Source organism: Amblyomma maculatum, chromosome 2, assembly GCF_055883805.1.
Source record: "Amblyomma maculatum isolate TAMU_Amacu chromosome 2, ASM5588380v1, whole genome shotgun sequence".
NCBI lineage: Eukaryota > Metazoa > Arthropoda > Arachnida > Ixodida > Ixodidae > Amblyomma > Amblyomma maculatum.
This window is the reverse complement of record NC_139345.1, coordinates 74,585,030-74,601,248: the sequence shown is the minus strand read 5'-3', so window position 1 is coordinate 74,601,248 and position 16,219 is coordinate 74,585,030. Positions and strand designations below refer to the sequence as shown.

Below are 16,219 nucleotides of genomic sequence, written 5' to 3'. Positions count from 1 at the left end.
GCAGTGGTAATCTTCATTACGAAATAAATTAATTTGCAGTGAACACGACAAAGTTTAGTCATGCAGCATAACCACAAAATTCAACACAGATCGCTCGCGTAGCAGCTCACTACGGATAAGTACAATTACCAACCAAAGTGAAAAAAAAAATTAAATAAATAAAAAAGAAACGTTTTTGAGGAATTCTTTACATAGGTTAAAGGGCCACTGTCCAGGATATGACTTTTTAAGCAAAGGAGCCCAATGCTTCGAGATGAGCCTATTCATAACAAACATGACTGTCACTGAAATTTCCGACAATCACAATGCCCAAAGGTACCATAAAACTGCCAGACATCACAACCTTTGATTTGCACACGACAGGTAAGAACCTTATGTCTCTTGTCCTCCACACAAAGGATGCAAAGAAAGCACTGCCTCTTTTTTAACACAGACCACGCAAATGTGATGATGTCAATGTGATCCAAGTACATGAAGGGCACACAATCTCTCCTAGAGCTTAACTGCACTCATCCGTTACATCCTGGTCATGCTAGTTACCGCCTGTTTTTTATGCCTACAACCATAGCTTGCACACATATCCAAATATGCATCTACAAATATCTGCAATATCTACAAAAACGAAAAACACGCACAAGAAAATTACAGCAAGCTGATGGCGATGCGTGTGTACTGTATCATGAAAAAGCACACAATGAAGGTCAGCTTTGCAAAGCTGGCTTGCGATAATTCAAACTCAAAGGTAAGGCCCTTAGTTTCCCGTGAATAATTAACCCCATGAAAAATCGTGGATTTAAGCATTTTTCAGCAAACTATCAGCCACATTTCTATCTTTTTTATGCTGTTGTTGTTATGGATGCCAGCAGGAATGACGGTAATGATAACAACTGGCTAATTTACCTTATTTGTATGAATATAAGGAAAAAATTCAGATGGAAGCAACAGATATATTGATCTTATTTGAAATGCAATGGTTTAGATGCACACGTCACAACCTAGCGAAGCCATATGTTTGGTACTTTAATGCATCCTACCTGCGATGCAGCAGCGGTATCACCGCCAGGCATGAGCTACTCTCATGTTTTGAGCTGCCCAGTCTTGAACCAATTTGCCATTCTCCGCTCTCTCCACTCCACTGAACCCTTTCAGTGAAGTTCTCTCTCTGTCTCAATGACTGACACCGCTTTCTTTCAATATCCAGAGCCAGAGGCCATACCTATGCACATGCATATATATACTACGCATTTTTGTCGAAAGGTAGCAAAAAAAAAATTATTTCCTGTCACTGCTCTCAAAACTAGTGTGCAGACTGCAAAATTAAACTATATTTTTGTACTCTGAACATCATTTGATGTCTCCTGTGGAATATTGCAGATTTTTTATTTTCGATTCACAGAGTTTAAAATTTTCTAAGGTAGATAGCCAGAATCCTCACTCAAAGGGAATAAAAAATTTTCTCGAGTAATGGAGGGTTCATATAAACCGTGGGTTAGATAGTTGCTGTGTCTACAGTAAAAGCCCAATAAGTTATGCTTAAACCACACAGTAAAAACCTGAATACATAGCGAACACCTACCACCAGACACTCGGGTTAATATAAGTGAGCTCATTTGTGTGCCATAGGTAAGAAAATAGATAAAAAGTCACAATGAATTTGCTGATCAGGTGCACATGTAAAACAGTGCAGGGCTACGCACATGGCAGGTAGGCAGCTCCCCTCGGCGCCTGGGAGGCTTCCACGAACGCTGTCCCGTATGGAAATTGTAATAAAATTTTCGACCAATGCGCCGGGCATCATACTCGGCCCAGTGGTCACTCAGAAAACGCAGTGGTTGCTCATCGGGCGATGGGTGAGGTGGGCTTGGAGGGCATGGCAGCGGTGGGAAGTTGGCATAGATTGGCGACCCCCTATCGTGCTTCTGCGACGGAAAAAAGCACACATGCCAACCACTTAAACTGTGAACACCAGGCATGAGGCCACAGAGGTTGATGCTCCCCTGGCTGGAGGGGCACATTTATTACCAGCCCTTTTCCTATCAACTACACGAAGGAATGAAACATTTTTTACGCACTCTCCATATCATTAGGCTCTTCTGTGGCAGAAATGTATTTGCAATGAAAATGGCAGTACTTGGATTAAATTAGAAAGGGAGCCCACTGTTTTTGTTTCTCACAACTAGTACTGAACTCCATTAGCGCAGTAGCCTTAAGAAAGCAAAATATTAAAAGAATATATAGTAAAACGTCAGGAAATTTAGAAATGATACTGAATATGGCAATATAAGGCCATACCTAAAGGTCAGTCTATATACTTTTATCAACCATCTCTCTATTGCTGCAATTGAAGGTACCTAGTCTAAATAAAGCATGCCTGGCCACGGGGCTCAGAAACATGGCAGAACAATGCCAAACATAATTATTCGACTAGGCAATGTTGCTTTCCCATAGCATTCAGTGTCCAAAAACTCTGACAAACATAACACGGCTGCCTGCTGCCAAGGCAACAGGGTTTGCAGATGCCAACTATGATTAGAAAGAGCTGTGTTTCTTAGCCCCATCGCCCTGTATGCATTTACTTGGGCAAGGAGCTTCCAAGTGCTACTAAAGAAATATGGCCAATAAAATTCCGTAGACTGCCCTTCGGCACCAGACCAGCTCTTGGCCACACCCTTCACACAAATATGACCCTGCCCACCATTAAATTCCACGACTTTCACATAGCAATGCAAACACATGCTGCAATTAAATCTGAATTTAAGTTGAACAACGCATGGCAAGGGATGTTTTTCCTTGCCATACAGAAAGCAAAGCCACGGTACACTCACATATTGGTGCGATGATGATGATGATGATGATGATTCTGGCAAGATAGCTGTTTTGGCTGCCTCAGTGCTGGAGGCCTGCTCACTGTCCGAGTAGTCAACCTCGGGCTCTTCCAAGGATTCACATGAGCGTGAGGCAGGGCTTGCCGTGCCTGTAGGTGAATCCAGGGTGTCGCTTGGTGAGGCGCTCAGGCTACGCGTCTGCCACCGTTCCTCTGCATGATTCAGTGATGAACACGAAGGTCGAAGCTGTTGCTGCAAGCCGGACTGCACGCCCAAGGGCTCGCCACAGAGGTCTGGAGGAGCTGCCTTGTCAACCTGCATTGCCAGGCTCTTAAAGTTGAGTGCAACATATTTCACGGTGAAAACATGCACAATGCTCTACACAATCACTGTTCGCGTCCAACAAATATGAAATGGGTAAAAAATTTTGTGCAACCTATACAACCAGGCTGGACTTTTGTCAACAGCGCTGCATTGCTTAACCCGCTACGTGCAAGGAGTAAAGCTTAAACTAGCTGCTGACTGCTCAAGGACACAGCAAGGACACAACATGCAAGGAACAGAGCCTGTTCAGTTCTGTATGCCTTTTTTACCTTTTCATGTGAAAATTTTCATTTTTCAGAAAGTTCTTTACATTTTTTATGGTGCTCTTAAAAGCCTGTTCCGTTGCTCCTGCAAGGACATTTTATAGTTTTTGAATCCATATTGAAAGCATCATCAGCTGTGTTCAGCTAACATGAGTATTTCTTTCCTTTCTTCTTATAGAGCGCCTTTTAATCTCACTTCTCTTTCTCTGCAGTGTGGCATGACTGCCTATCTTTCATTAAGAACTTTTCTCTCATGGCCCTTTCCTTGAAAGCATAGGTGCCAAGTTATTGGAAATGCACATGGTGCTGACATGAAGTGCACCCTCACAAACAGTGCCTCCGTTTAGCATCCTCATAAAGGTATGCCCATTATTCGCCAACCTTTTACATGCGACCTATTGATGTAAATGAGTCTTAAATCACAGGTGCAAGCATGCTGCAGCCAAAGTTGCCCGCTCAGAGAAGATATTTTCATGCTGGAAGACACTGGCATGCTCCGTCTGCACAGTCAACCGAGGGCCTTGCCTGCGGAAGGCTCTTGGCCAGTGACTTGACAGATGCATAGACACCCTCTCTCGGCTCGGTTTGGCGTGCGGCTGCATGGCGACTGGGGCCAGTCAGCCGCCACCACAGGCTGCTGCTTTTGTCCAGCGGGTCAACTCGCCGTCCAGTCGGCTGGACAAACTCTGGCAGCACCCGGGTCTGCTCACACATACTTCAGCTCGCATCATCTGTGGCTCGCTTCACCCATCACCCTGAAACGTTAACGCACCACCTGTGAGTGCTCTATTTTTTTCTCTCTAGTAAAAAATAAGCAGAATTAATTTACCGCCTATTAGAATGTCTATAAAATAGTAAACATGAATGCCTTTAAAGGGGTAGAATCATCAAATCCTGGCTTGTGTCATTTTCCTTTGGAACTGTGTGTATAACATCAGTAGACATGCATGACCACATGAAACACTATAGCAGTAAGTAAATAATTTGTTACTAAAATTTTATATATCTGTACTTTCAGTTTTGTTTGAGGCTGCTGAACGATGACTCCAAGGTCACAAGTGAGTATGAGATCCCATGCTGCATACAAAAGCTGCAAAACATTCACTCCTTTGCAGTTTTAATTCCCACAAACTCGTATGGCATCGGCTGGACAAAGGGCTATTATACTGCCGTTTTTTCAGACCTCATACTCCCTTGTGATGTCGCAACCATCATTCAAAGACCTGAAACCGAAATTGTGTGGCAGAAGAAATGCATTATAAAATATCTTCATTGAGCGCACACAAATTTCATGCAGTGATCCAATCTAAAGCAACAATACACTGACGAAATTTCTATGTATCTACCTCTTTAGTGTAGATACATCGAACATGCCTAGTCTTGTATGTAAACGGACAGATAGACATCTACCTCCTCCCACTACTGCTACAGCAGACTGCCAAACTGCACTCTACCAAAGTGCTTCTTAGTAGGTTGTGCCCATCAGAGCAAGACTTACTAGCGGACAGATAGCCTTGCTATTCTGAATACTAAACCTGAATATGCAACCTATTTTGTTAATGACGGAAAACAAACTATCATCCTTTGCAACCTAGAGTGATGTCAGTTTTATCTGTTTTATAGTCACTTCTTTTTTGTATGTGTTGATCATTATGTCTCTAAAACGTTATACTGTTGCTTGATGTGTTTCATAACTTCCGTCTGCAGTATTTTCGTTATCCTTTCAAAACTACTGTATCTGCCTATTTTGTACATGTTCACTTTTTTCTTATTCTTTAAGAACCTGTTCCTAGCTATATTTCTCTTTTATCAAATCGTGCATAGCTTCTTGGCTTACTTATGCCTGTTTTTAAACATTTTGTTTTAAGCATCTTGAGCTGCATTTTATTTTAGGCATACCCACTTTTGTAATGCTTGTGAAGGCATTAAAAGTATCTTAACTAAATAAGTGACACCATTTATGAGACTTCCTTCTTCCCTTTCTTGCCTCAAAAAATAATAGGTGCTCCATGAAGAAATATTGAAGTGACACAAAGAGGCTGTTAGATGGAGAGGCTAGTCACACATATATCAGCTCCCTTTCAATTCATGATAACAAGCGATATGGCTACCTATAACGCACAGTACTATCTAAGCTAGACTAGCTCCCTTTTCATATATGGTACAAATTAAACGTATGCTTTCAAACTGAAAAATTAACCTAGCTTGGCAAATTCTAGTGACTCCAGTAGATTTCAGCATGCTAATTCCTCATAGCCACAGGAAGGCTATCTGGCTATTAGGCACATAACTCAAAAAGTGTAAAATTAAAGAAATATGACAGTGGAATGATACACACACAAGATGGGGTATCCGGGACTAACTTAACGAATAACTACACACGACAAGCGTGCTATTGAATTTGTTGCCTAGATAAAGAGAATTTTTGCCAGCAACTTGTGTGAGATGTTGGCAAGGAGCATGCCGCAATTAATTGATTCAATTAGTAATGTGCCACCTGTTCTGTGCTCAAGAAAACATATTAATATTGCACCTTAATGTTCAAGTGTTTATGTACATGAATTATCAAAAGAAATGCAAACAAAACAATGAAAACAGAAACAGCAAAATGAAATTTTAGCTGAAGGAGAACCATTGCTAGTTGGTTTTCACTTGGATGCTGCAAAGGTCATTATGTAAAAGTTTTAATGAACCTATCCTGCATTTCTTCTGCAGAAGCTAATATTTTCATGCTCTTGTGTTCACATTCCATTTACCATGTTCACATTTCACTTGACACTGACTGTACAAACCACCTGCATTTCATTTGTCTATCCATGTGATGTTGGACATTTCTGTCAACTCAGCAGCGGCAAAATGCGCAGATTTCATTCAGTTAAAAATGGGAAATGCTTTAGGGAGCAAGGATTCAAATATATAAAAGAGCTCTTGTACACTTGTAAATTCAAGATACATTTAAACCTAGAAGGTTAAGTAAACTACTGAAATATGTTAAATAATGTGGAAACATAAGATGCAAGCCTGGTTGTGAGAATTTCTATTTGTGCAAGCTGTTATTTTTAATAGCATTTGTTGATTTAATAAAAACTGACAAAATAAAGTCACAATGAGCCTCAGCCAAGCTATAAGTACGCTACTCAAGTGTAGCTAAATGAGGTTGATAACTTGCAAGTGAAGCGCACCATGAGCATCAAATTAAACATTAAGATAAATGTGATGCAGACAAAAGAAACACATAAATAGCTGCTGGGAAGAAAATAAATGCCGAATCCATTTACACTTTTGCCAACGGTCCTCACACTGTCTTGTTTCCCTTTTCCTGCTTTAGCTGTCTCGCTCACATTGCATTGACAGTGAATAACAAACAGATATTGCATGCCTATAGTCAGATAAAACTAAAAAAAAAAAAAAAAAATGTGGCTTTTGCCCCCACATACATATAGCACTGACCAGTTCTCACGACCTGCTAACGTGACAGTGCAGGGTATGGCAAAGAAATGGGGCGCACCACAACTTAACTGCGCTAACTGTGACATTATGAAAGAAGGGCATCCCGTGAGAGGCATGGCACTTATTTTTTCTTTAGTATTATTCAACTACAGCCTAACCGTGCGGTACCACGACACCACCTTTAGTTGTCATAAGTTGTTAGTCATTCTACACTTCTATTCCAAGGGAAGGTGTATAAATCAAAAAGCAGGTGATTTCACCAACAGAGCGAAAATGAATGCCACACGCTGGTTCCTTTTTTTTACTTGCCCGATGACATATGGAAAGAATGTGCCCATTTGTAACTATATGTTTTTTTTATGCCTTTACAGGATAGTGGGTTTGCTTTTGGGGGAAAATAGAGCATGTTTTAAAGTCTGTCTTTTTGTGTGGCCAAAACTATGTGGCTAAAACAGGAGAAGGAAAATGAATGCTCCAAATGTGAAGTATTCCGGAAATACTGACCTATTGTTCAAAGAATCAGATGACAGCAGTAGAAAGTGTAGCACAATTACAGTGATTTCATTAAAAAATTTTGCCACAGGGCATGTCCATGTATTAACACTGCCAAATGTAAGCAGACTTTTTGTTTATCCTCCACGGAGACGCAACAGCTAAGGTAAAGATAGCCTGAACTTTGATTACATATTAATGGGTTACATCTAGTTATACCACCTAGTTATATGATCATTTTGCCTGCATAAAAAGTTGCACATTGGCTTAAAAGAAGCCAGGATATTGTATACTACTGTGAAACTGGTACCAAGTTTAAAACCCTAAACTCTGTTTAGAGGAGTTCATGTGGGCTATATGTTGCATCAACTCAGTCTAATGGTAAGGTCAATTATTTCAAAATATAATGCTTAGAGTAGAAAAGTCCTTAAATAGTAGGCTTAATGGAAGTGAAAGCTTTTTGAGCCTCATCTTAACATCACAAGTAATTCTCCTTGGACTTGCCCTTTCAGTGTAAGCTGTAGTTTTAGTATAACACTGCAGGATAATGTCAGGCCCACAAGACTTGCTTTCACCAGAAAATTGCAGCACAAAGAGGTAAGGTAGCAAATAAAACTTAATCCAGCAATCCGTTTCGTACTAGAGCAGCAAACCAAAGCCATATGTTACTAAGCAATGACCCTTTCTTGCCTTGAGAACCACACCACCAGTTACAGTAATGAGTATTACAGTCCCGTCAGCTGACTTAAATGTTACATACACATGTAATGAAGGAAACAACTGTTTCCCTGATACTTTAAAGTGCCAAGAGCTGCACACACCAACTGTTTGTAGACGACTAAACTTTCTACTGGTGGCTTTCGAATACATGGCCGCAACCTATGACATACTCATGACGCGAGAGGGAGTAAAATGAAAGAGGCCTGATGTAGCAATGTGACCTTTCACCTTTTTCCCCCTTGTGATATTACAATTCGAAATGCTTCCGATGAAATCAACGCAGTCACTTCACTGAATTCAATTACTTCTAAGTACACCTTCAGCTGTGGAATACCAATCAACACATAGTATATGAGTGTAGCTACGAAAAAAAAAAAAAAAAAAAAAAGTAGCTCACAGAAAATACAGTATTTGAAGCTTCCCTAAGTACTTGGTACATGCTACTCTGGTGCACTGATTCACATATGTGTTGCAGATGTGTGCAAGAACAAGTCCATACAACACAGATAAGAAAATGACCAGACAAAGCATCTAAATATGAAACTTCAAAAACATGTATAATGTTGATATATGATGTATACTAATACCAATTAAGGCGTCAGTCAAGACAAAAGCCAAATGTGCCAATGAAAAATGACATTTAGCGCAACACAGCGCACGTCCGCTCTTTACAGCTACAGTGCCACATTCTGTGACAACACACGATTAACCTTCCATTAACGATTGCAGCAGTATATTATGCGCGACTTCATCTCCATCATAACTCCGACAGGCGTGACTACCCTATCTTACACCACGGGCGTGACGTTGCATGAACGAGACCATTTCTCGCTCGTCACTCATGCCCAGTCCGCCAGTGCAGGCAGCTACCTCAGTGCTTGGCTGTATGTGGACGCCGTCACGGAATTCCTTTTCACGCAACCTTGGCAATGCGCTCTTTTACTCTCTTTCGACCGCTTTTGACACGCGTTTTTCAGGCGGCACGAATACAATTAAACGCCGCCTCCGGCGTGCGCAACGCGGTTACACGCCGAGACATGCGTGCACGCGCGCTCCACTTTCTGTCCGGCTGCTTTGCACTCAAACAAAAAAATGAGAAATAAGAGACGGCTAGCTCGATCCGTAATGGTCAAAGGTTTGCAACAGGGTAACAGAACACGGTTCACCAACTAACGCCAACATGCATACAGCGGCCGTTCCACTTGAAATATGATTCATCGGCCTGAGATAAACGATGGACTCTTAAGTGTCCATTTAATGCCATGTGACCGTGCAACGACACTGTGAGTCAAAGCACGATAATCGCTAATTCGACCTTCGTCATCTGGTTAGGCAAGCAGGCTCAAAGTACGCCCAGTACCAATGTTCCTTTCAGGCGACGCCCGCAGCGAAGCAAGTGGTTGTGCGCTGCTTCCCGCACTTCATGAACTTGTTGCACGATCCGAGCCTGCGAACCAAGATTCAATGTCACGAGCTTCCTCTATTCAATCAAGCAGTTTGCGCCGACAGCTGCGGCTAAAGCTGCGGCGACGACGAAGCGACACGCGACGGTATGACACGAGAAGCGAAAGCAAAACAAATTCACCTCCTTCGTGGTAGCGCGGGGTACGAGGTCAATCCACAACAAAACACGACACTTCGTCACGACGGTGGCACAGATGAAACGGGGCGCAGAGCGTCCCCACACCGCGAAGCACAGCCGCGATCAAGAGCCAGAGGAATGTAACACTGGCGTGGACACAGCTGGCATACGTTCCTTTTCGACGGCAGCAGCGCTCGGCAGCGTTAATTGTCCGAGGCACTCGCTGCCAGTGAAATAAAGCGAGAGACGCAAACGCAAAACTAACAAGAAAAAACGAAATGTTTACGCAGGACGGAAACCTAAGGGGCTAGCGGTGCGAAATAAGTCAGTAAAGATGCGGTAAGAATTAGTAGGTCTCTTTTCCTTTTGCTTTGTTTTTCTCTTGTTTGTTACCATTGTCACCTCTTGGTTACCATAACAACGTTGCGTCTGTTTTGAACACGCCTAAAGACAAACATTTGTGCAAAACGTAGTAGACCAGCAATATTAAAAGTGATTTGAAAACTTGCTTTTTGTTGCAAGGAAGCGATCCGCTAAGAACGTTGGCCCGTAGTGACTGTTGTGCAACCGGCGCAGCCAAGTCAAGCTGAAACAATCCAGGTCAATCCAACCTTTCTGTTTCTGCTTCTGTTGCTCCTTTTCTCGTCCGTGAGGCCGTAGCAGCCGAAGCACCGCAGCGGCGAGTTTCATTGCGTGGGTGATACCTTATTTTATTGCTACAGGGGAGCTTCGTTCACAAGTAACAAACTTTTGTAAACTTGTGTGTCTCTTGTTCCAGGCACGACCGTGCATCGGCAGTCCGGGCATGAGTCAGTCGCCATGGGTGAAAGCAGAGCCCAGTTTGAACGTGATGCTGTGGAGTTTGCCTCTCGGGCTGTTAAATTCGACCTCGAGGGAAACCCAGGTCCCGCTGCGTACTACTACAGGGTGCGTTTGCTGTGGCAATCTGTCTCCTTAGATGTGACACATGAATGAGAGCGTTTCCTGATTGTGCCAACTGTCACCAGTGGATCGAGGCTGTGGAGACTGTCGAAGTTTACTGTTAGGGAAACAACAGGTCCCTACTCCATAATTTAGTTTAGCCATTTCTCCCTCTCTAGAGTCTTCATACAAGGCTGTGCTTTGATTATCACTTTTCCATCCGTTTCCATCCTCGTGGCTGTCGCTACTAGACGATGTCTTCAGCGATGTGATCGCAACGGTACATATTTCGGAGGATATAGATTTGTGTGAGGCTAAAGTTTTTCTTTTCGAGGTTCCTACGTGTTAAACATGATTGAATGGTCAACTGTTTAGCTGGAGAATTTTTCAAGCGCTGTGCAGCCCGGTGGTCCATCAGGAAATTTCTTTTATGTATAATTTTGCTTCGTATATTATGCTTCTGTCGTCTGCGGCATCGATTGATAAAAATGCCAGTAAATACGGCTTCCTTTCTTTTTTTCTTTTGCAAAGCTTTGAGCTAACTGCTGTAGATCTGAATGAACCTGACGTGATATGACAGGGAACATCAATATGACAGCTTACACAATAGTCGGCATAGGCGTAAATTCTTTTGTTGGCTAATTTTCTCCTTCACATTGCCTAATGAGTTTACGAAATAAAATAAAATAAACATTCTAAAAGCACAGCCGTGGTCATTTGGAAAGTAATTTTGTCTTGAAGACTTCATGATATAACATTTTTTGTTACTGGTCGAGCCGAACAAATGATTTTGCCGAATGATTCTGCATTACAAAGTGAAGTGATAATAGATTAAAATATATTTTCCTAATTTCTTCTGGTGTGCTTACTCGTGTGAGCTTTCTCTTAATTGGTGCATAGTAATTTGTCGATTCTAATATCTGACATCGAGAGACCAAATTCTATATAAATAATTTATAATTAACTAGTAAATTTCTTTAAATGCAGATTCATTTCTGCTCTAACAATTGCTACCATTCTCTGGAGCAGTGAGGTGTAATGAAAAACATTCTTTTCTGGGCAATACATTAACAAAAGTGGTCTTCTAGTTTAGAGGTGCTTGCAACAGGCATATAGTCAAATTTTTTTTCGAAGGGGCCGAATTTAATTTCCTGTATCAGGTGGGGTAAGAGTTGATGAGCAGTGGGAGTTAACGCATAATAAGGACATTGCTAGGGGAAGTTGGGGAAAGGGTTAGAGCTTCATTTCAAGGTATGAAGGAGGTATTGTCCTATGTACTCCTTGTCCTTGTGAATGTTTCTTTTTCTGATGTTTTTCCCGTTATTCATATAAGGGATGGGGAAGGGTCTGGTTCGTGATGTAACAGAACATGTTAGGCATGCCAGTGTGAAGATAAGTGACTTCATTCATTCTCCCTATAATACTATAGTAGTTCGAACAAGGCAATGCATTTGTGACTGACTTTATTACTTGAATCCTTACTTGCGCACTCTTAGGACCATTTCAAGCATGAATACTTCATTCTTGTGCTGTTATTTGTGTGATTCACCAGTAATGAAAAAAAAAAACAACCTTTTCTGTTGCTTCTAGGAAGCTGCACAAGCATTGCAGTCAGCAATGCTATCGGGCTCTCAGGTCGCCTGCATTTCTGACAAGGCAAATGAATATCTCAAGCGGGCTGAGGAGTTAGTGAAACTGAGTAGGTTCCAGATTTTGACTGGTGCATGTTGCATGCTCACATGGCATTCACTATGTCATTCTTTTACTAGGGAATTTAAATAGAGTTTTGATATGTGCCTGCAGGTTTGAAAATATCACCAAATCGCAGCAAGAAGGTATACATGTTGAGAAATTACTAGCTACTCTTTGCTTGCTTGTTTCTCTTATTGTAAGGATGCATAATATTGGAGAAGATGGTAAAGGATACTGTGGATGATGAACTAGTGCATAGTGTCATGGACACGTCGGAAGAAATAATCAAGCAGGCATTTCTATCTTTTTAACTGTTTTGGAACAAAAAATAAATAATAAAAAACGGTTCTAAGGGAGCTTAAAAAAAGCTTTTTATAAGTGCAAAATTTAAACATCCATTGCATAACATATACCAAAATGTAGCTTTCTAAATGCTGTGTTGTACACAAACACAATATTTATTAAGCACTATACATAGTGTGAAAAAGGTCATTCAGGATCAGCTTTCAAGGGGTGGGAGAGAATGCACATAAGGATAAAAAACTGCAATAATAAATTTTCAGAATATACAAAATGCAATATAATGCCTCTTTTGGACTTATGTGTGTTTAAGCTTCCTTCTTTGGGGCTAACTCTTTCTGGACCATGGAGTAAAACAAGCAACTTTGAAGAGTCCTGAAAAATTTTATAAACTGAAATATTTGAATGATTCTGCTGCAATGTATACTGAAATGTAGTTATTTAGATGATCTCTAAATACTGCATGCAATATTTTTTTTTCCTTTATACAGGATACGAAGATGATAATGAAAACATTTATTGACATTGGCTTAGATTAAGGGAAGGCTGATTGGGTTCCTAGTCCGGAACACCGTTGGTAAAAGCCGCTGTCCGCGCTTTTTCGACGGCTCGTTGTTCCTCGAGGTCCGAGCTGGACAGGGTCGTCTCCCAGCCTTCCCACGTTGGCTGATTTATTATATCAATACTGGTATTTTGTTGACAAGCCCATATCATATGGTATAAGTTAGCCTTCTGGCCACAAAATTTGCACTGCGCCGAAAAGGATTCGGGCTCAATGGTGTGAAGTGTTGCTGGATTATTAAATGACATAGTCTGTAACCGTTGTAACAGGACACGAAGAAAAAATATCTCTGCAAACTTCCTGAAAAAAAAATGACCTCCAGAAAGTAAAAAAAAAGGGCATAAATATCAAAATGAAACGCCTCAATGAAAATACTCTAGGATATGAAAAATATGCTACTCTGTCTTTTTTATTATCTGTAAAAATTTGGTGGGTCTATCTACATATTTCCTCATTTTAGTGCTGTTCAAAAGCTGTAATTGCCATTCAGCTCCCACGGCAATTATTGGAAGTCTCGCATATCCATTCTGATGACTGCACTAACAATATGCAGTGAAGAAAATTACCAAGAAACTAATACATTATGGGCTAAAGCCTATTTTGAAGCACGTGCCATACTCATAACTATGCTGAATTACTAAAAATGTTCGTTCAGAGCTCGGTCTTTCTCTGCTCATAGCCCAATTTACAGTTTTTTCTTTTTAGAACTTTTGTGATTTATGGCTGGTAGATTTTGCGGCACATTTTACAGAGGATAGCAGCATGTGTTCTAGCTTGCTATCAAAATTCAAAATCTGCCTAGGAGCTGCTCTCGGATCTAGATGCTCAAAGCCCACTTAATATCTCTAAAAGAGCTTTGCACTTGTTGAAGTTCTGGAGGAACCACCTCACGTGACAGAGTTTTCCTTGTTGCTGAAACCTATACATAGGCTGCTGAAACTCTAGCGAATGGGAATGAAACAACTGGAACATGCAGTGAGCACATGTAAGCACTCAACAGCGAGTTGAATTTGAAAGTACTCTTTTCTTGGGCTGCCATTTGAAGTTGATATTTGAGTGATTTATTTTCCAGGCTAAATTCACAGCTTGAAAAGTTGGCTTCGAACTTTTAACTTCTGATATCATAAAAAAAATCTGCAGTTAAAGCAATGGAGTCTCACGAGTGGCGCCAAATTTGCAGCATGTCCTGATGCGAGCTCGGTGCCATATTTGTTGACATTTGAGACCTCCCGGTGCACTCTGAATTATTTCTTCTATGTTGTCACCTGCTGAACAAAAGGTGACACATAGATAAAACGAAACTACAATTGTCATACTGTCTGCCTAGATGTAGCTACTTACTCCAACATACAAAAATTTGCTTTTTGACACCACATCAAAAACTATCCTTTATATATGAACGATGGATGGTCTGTGGGGCAGTCTCGAAAGAGTTAAAATGAAGAGTATGCATACATTTACTATGTGAGGCCGATTGGCTACATGAGCAATGGTCACTATCTAAGCGCGTTCATGTTTTGGAACTTGACTGCTATTACTCTGGTAATTGTCTTTGTATTGTTGATCATTGTTCTGCACTGCACAGTACCATTATTGCATCGTTAGGTAGCCCAGGGAATAGCTTCTGTTCAATTCTGAGGAATGCGTAGTACATAGAAGGAGCTGCAGTGCATCTGCCTATGGGCTCTCCATTGCAATATGCTGTGGGTAGTCACAGTGGTGACTTAGCTATTTCCTTCTCTTTCTGGCTTTTATTGATAAGCCCATTGTACATAGATATATGCAAAATTGGAGGACAGTGTGTATATAGAAGTGTTTCTACAGTGCTCCTGCTGCATATGCTTTTAGTTGCTCCTCTTTCTTGTCGGTTTGTTCATAGTGTTATGTGCATATTGAAAAAAAATATTTGGTTAGCTGCCATTCTGATCGCTGTGATTTTTCACGTTGTGGCCGCAGCATCAAGCACGCATCTTTCGGTGACGAGCAATGCACAGCAGCTGCAGCTGGACAGAGCCAAGTTCCTGCTGTCGCAAGCACTGGACGAAGATGAGGCAGACAACTATCAAGAGGCACTGGAGCTGTACACACTGGCTGTAGAGCTCTGCCTGCAGGCGGTGAGGGCACTGCGTTCCACCTGGGGCCGCCACTGCAGCCCCAAGGGGCACCCCTCCTCCCCATCCCCACCTGGCCAAGTACAGTACAGGGACATGCTTTCTCTCTCTTGGCTGCTCTGTTTAAGTAACGTATTGTAAACATAGCTAGTGGGACTTGGGCACTGGCTGTGATGAAAAGAATGAAAAAGTGCTAGGAGGAAGATGGGACAAGCGAGCAGGCAAGCATTGCACTGTCTGCTTGCTTGTCTTTCTCTTAGCGCTGTTTCATGTTTCGTTTGTGCCAACCAGCCTATGTTCGCCCTCACTAGCTATTCTTGACACTGCTGGAATTCTGTTGTGGGACCATTTTCTACAGACCTCCTACATGGTGGGACGCACAAACACAGTTACGCTGACACCAGCACTGTGCTCTGATGCTGTATTTTGCTGTGTTGCTGTGGAGAGTGCAAAAGAATGCATACAAAACATGAATGTTAAAAAAAGAAAGAAAGAAAACAGTGTACCTAGTGGACTGCTTTTGAAAGCATCAGCTTTTGCATCATTTTAGTTTGATCCAAGACAGAATAGCACCTTTTCCAAATGTTTTTCTACCCTGAAAGCTATTCATGTGAAAGGGGGATGCTTTTACTCGTTTTAGAATAGCTGGGTCCCTGGTGGTAGCAGCCTTCAACACAGCACAAGCTCCATTCGGGAGGAATATATGATATCTAGGCCGCATTGGCAGTGGCTAAACAGCTTCTCCTGAGCTAGAAGTTCTCCAAGAACTACAATGAGGCATGTTTTCTTTTTTTATTTTCTGCAAATGAAGTAAAATGAAGTGCATTGTGTATGTGCTTGTAATTTTTTTGTGTAAGAAGGGTAGATTCTTTTTTTTTTTCTCTCACCCCACTCTTACCTTATTTATTTTTCTTCTTTCTTTGTTATTATTTTTTTTTTAATATGCATTTATCACTTGGTGTAGTCGCATTCGCGCA

At 41.4% G+C, this 16,219-nt stretch overlaps 2 protein-coding genes across 5 annotated transcripts in view; one reads left to right on the top strand and one right to left on the bottom strand.

The window, feature by feature from the left end:
* LOC146199027 (uncharacterized) overlaps window positions 1–4,126 on the bottom strand; it is a 28,894-nt gene extending 24,768 nt beyond the window's left edge. Inside the window, exons 1-3 of the mRNA XM_084594500.1 lie at window positions 3,938–4,126; window positions 2,826–3,140; window positions 1,698–1,919 (exon numbers count right to left, since the gene is read on the bottom strand). Coding sequence (XP_084450626.1) covers window positions 1,698–1,919; window positions 2,826–3,140; window positions 3,938–4,126 — 726 coding nt within the window. The remainder of the gene's footprint in view (window positions 1–1,697; window positions 1,920–2,825; window positions 3,141–3,937) is intronic.
* The window catches only part of LOC146199026 (calpain-7-like), a 42,034-nt gene continuing 29,864 nt past the window's right edge, over window positions 4,050–16,219 (top strand). Inside the window, exons 1-5 of one of the 4 annotated variants that reach the window (XM_084594503.1) lie at window positions 4,051–4,189; window positions 4,431–4,470; window positions 10,435–10,583; window positions 12,168–12,276; window positions 15,088–15,323. In XM_084594503.1, coding sequence (XP_084450629.1) covers window positions 10,476–10,583; window positions 12,168–12,276; window positions 15,088–15,323 — 453 coding nt within the window. In that variant the 5' untranslated portion in view covers window positions 4,051–4,189; window positions 4,431–4,470; window positions 10,435–10,475. Of the gene's footprint in view, window positions 4,190–4,430; window positions 4,471–10,234; window positions 10,350–10,434; window positions 10,584–12,167; window positions 12,277–15,087; window positions 15,324–16,219 lie in introns of those variants that run through there. The other 3 variants (XM_084594505.1, XM_084594501.1, XM_084594504.1) reach the window with 3 other exon arrangements.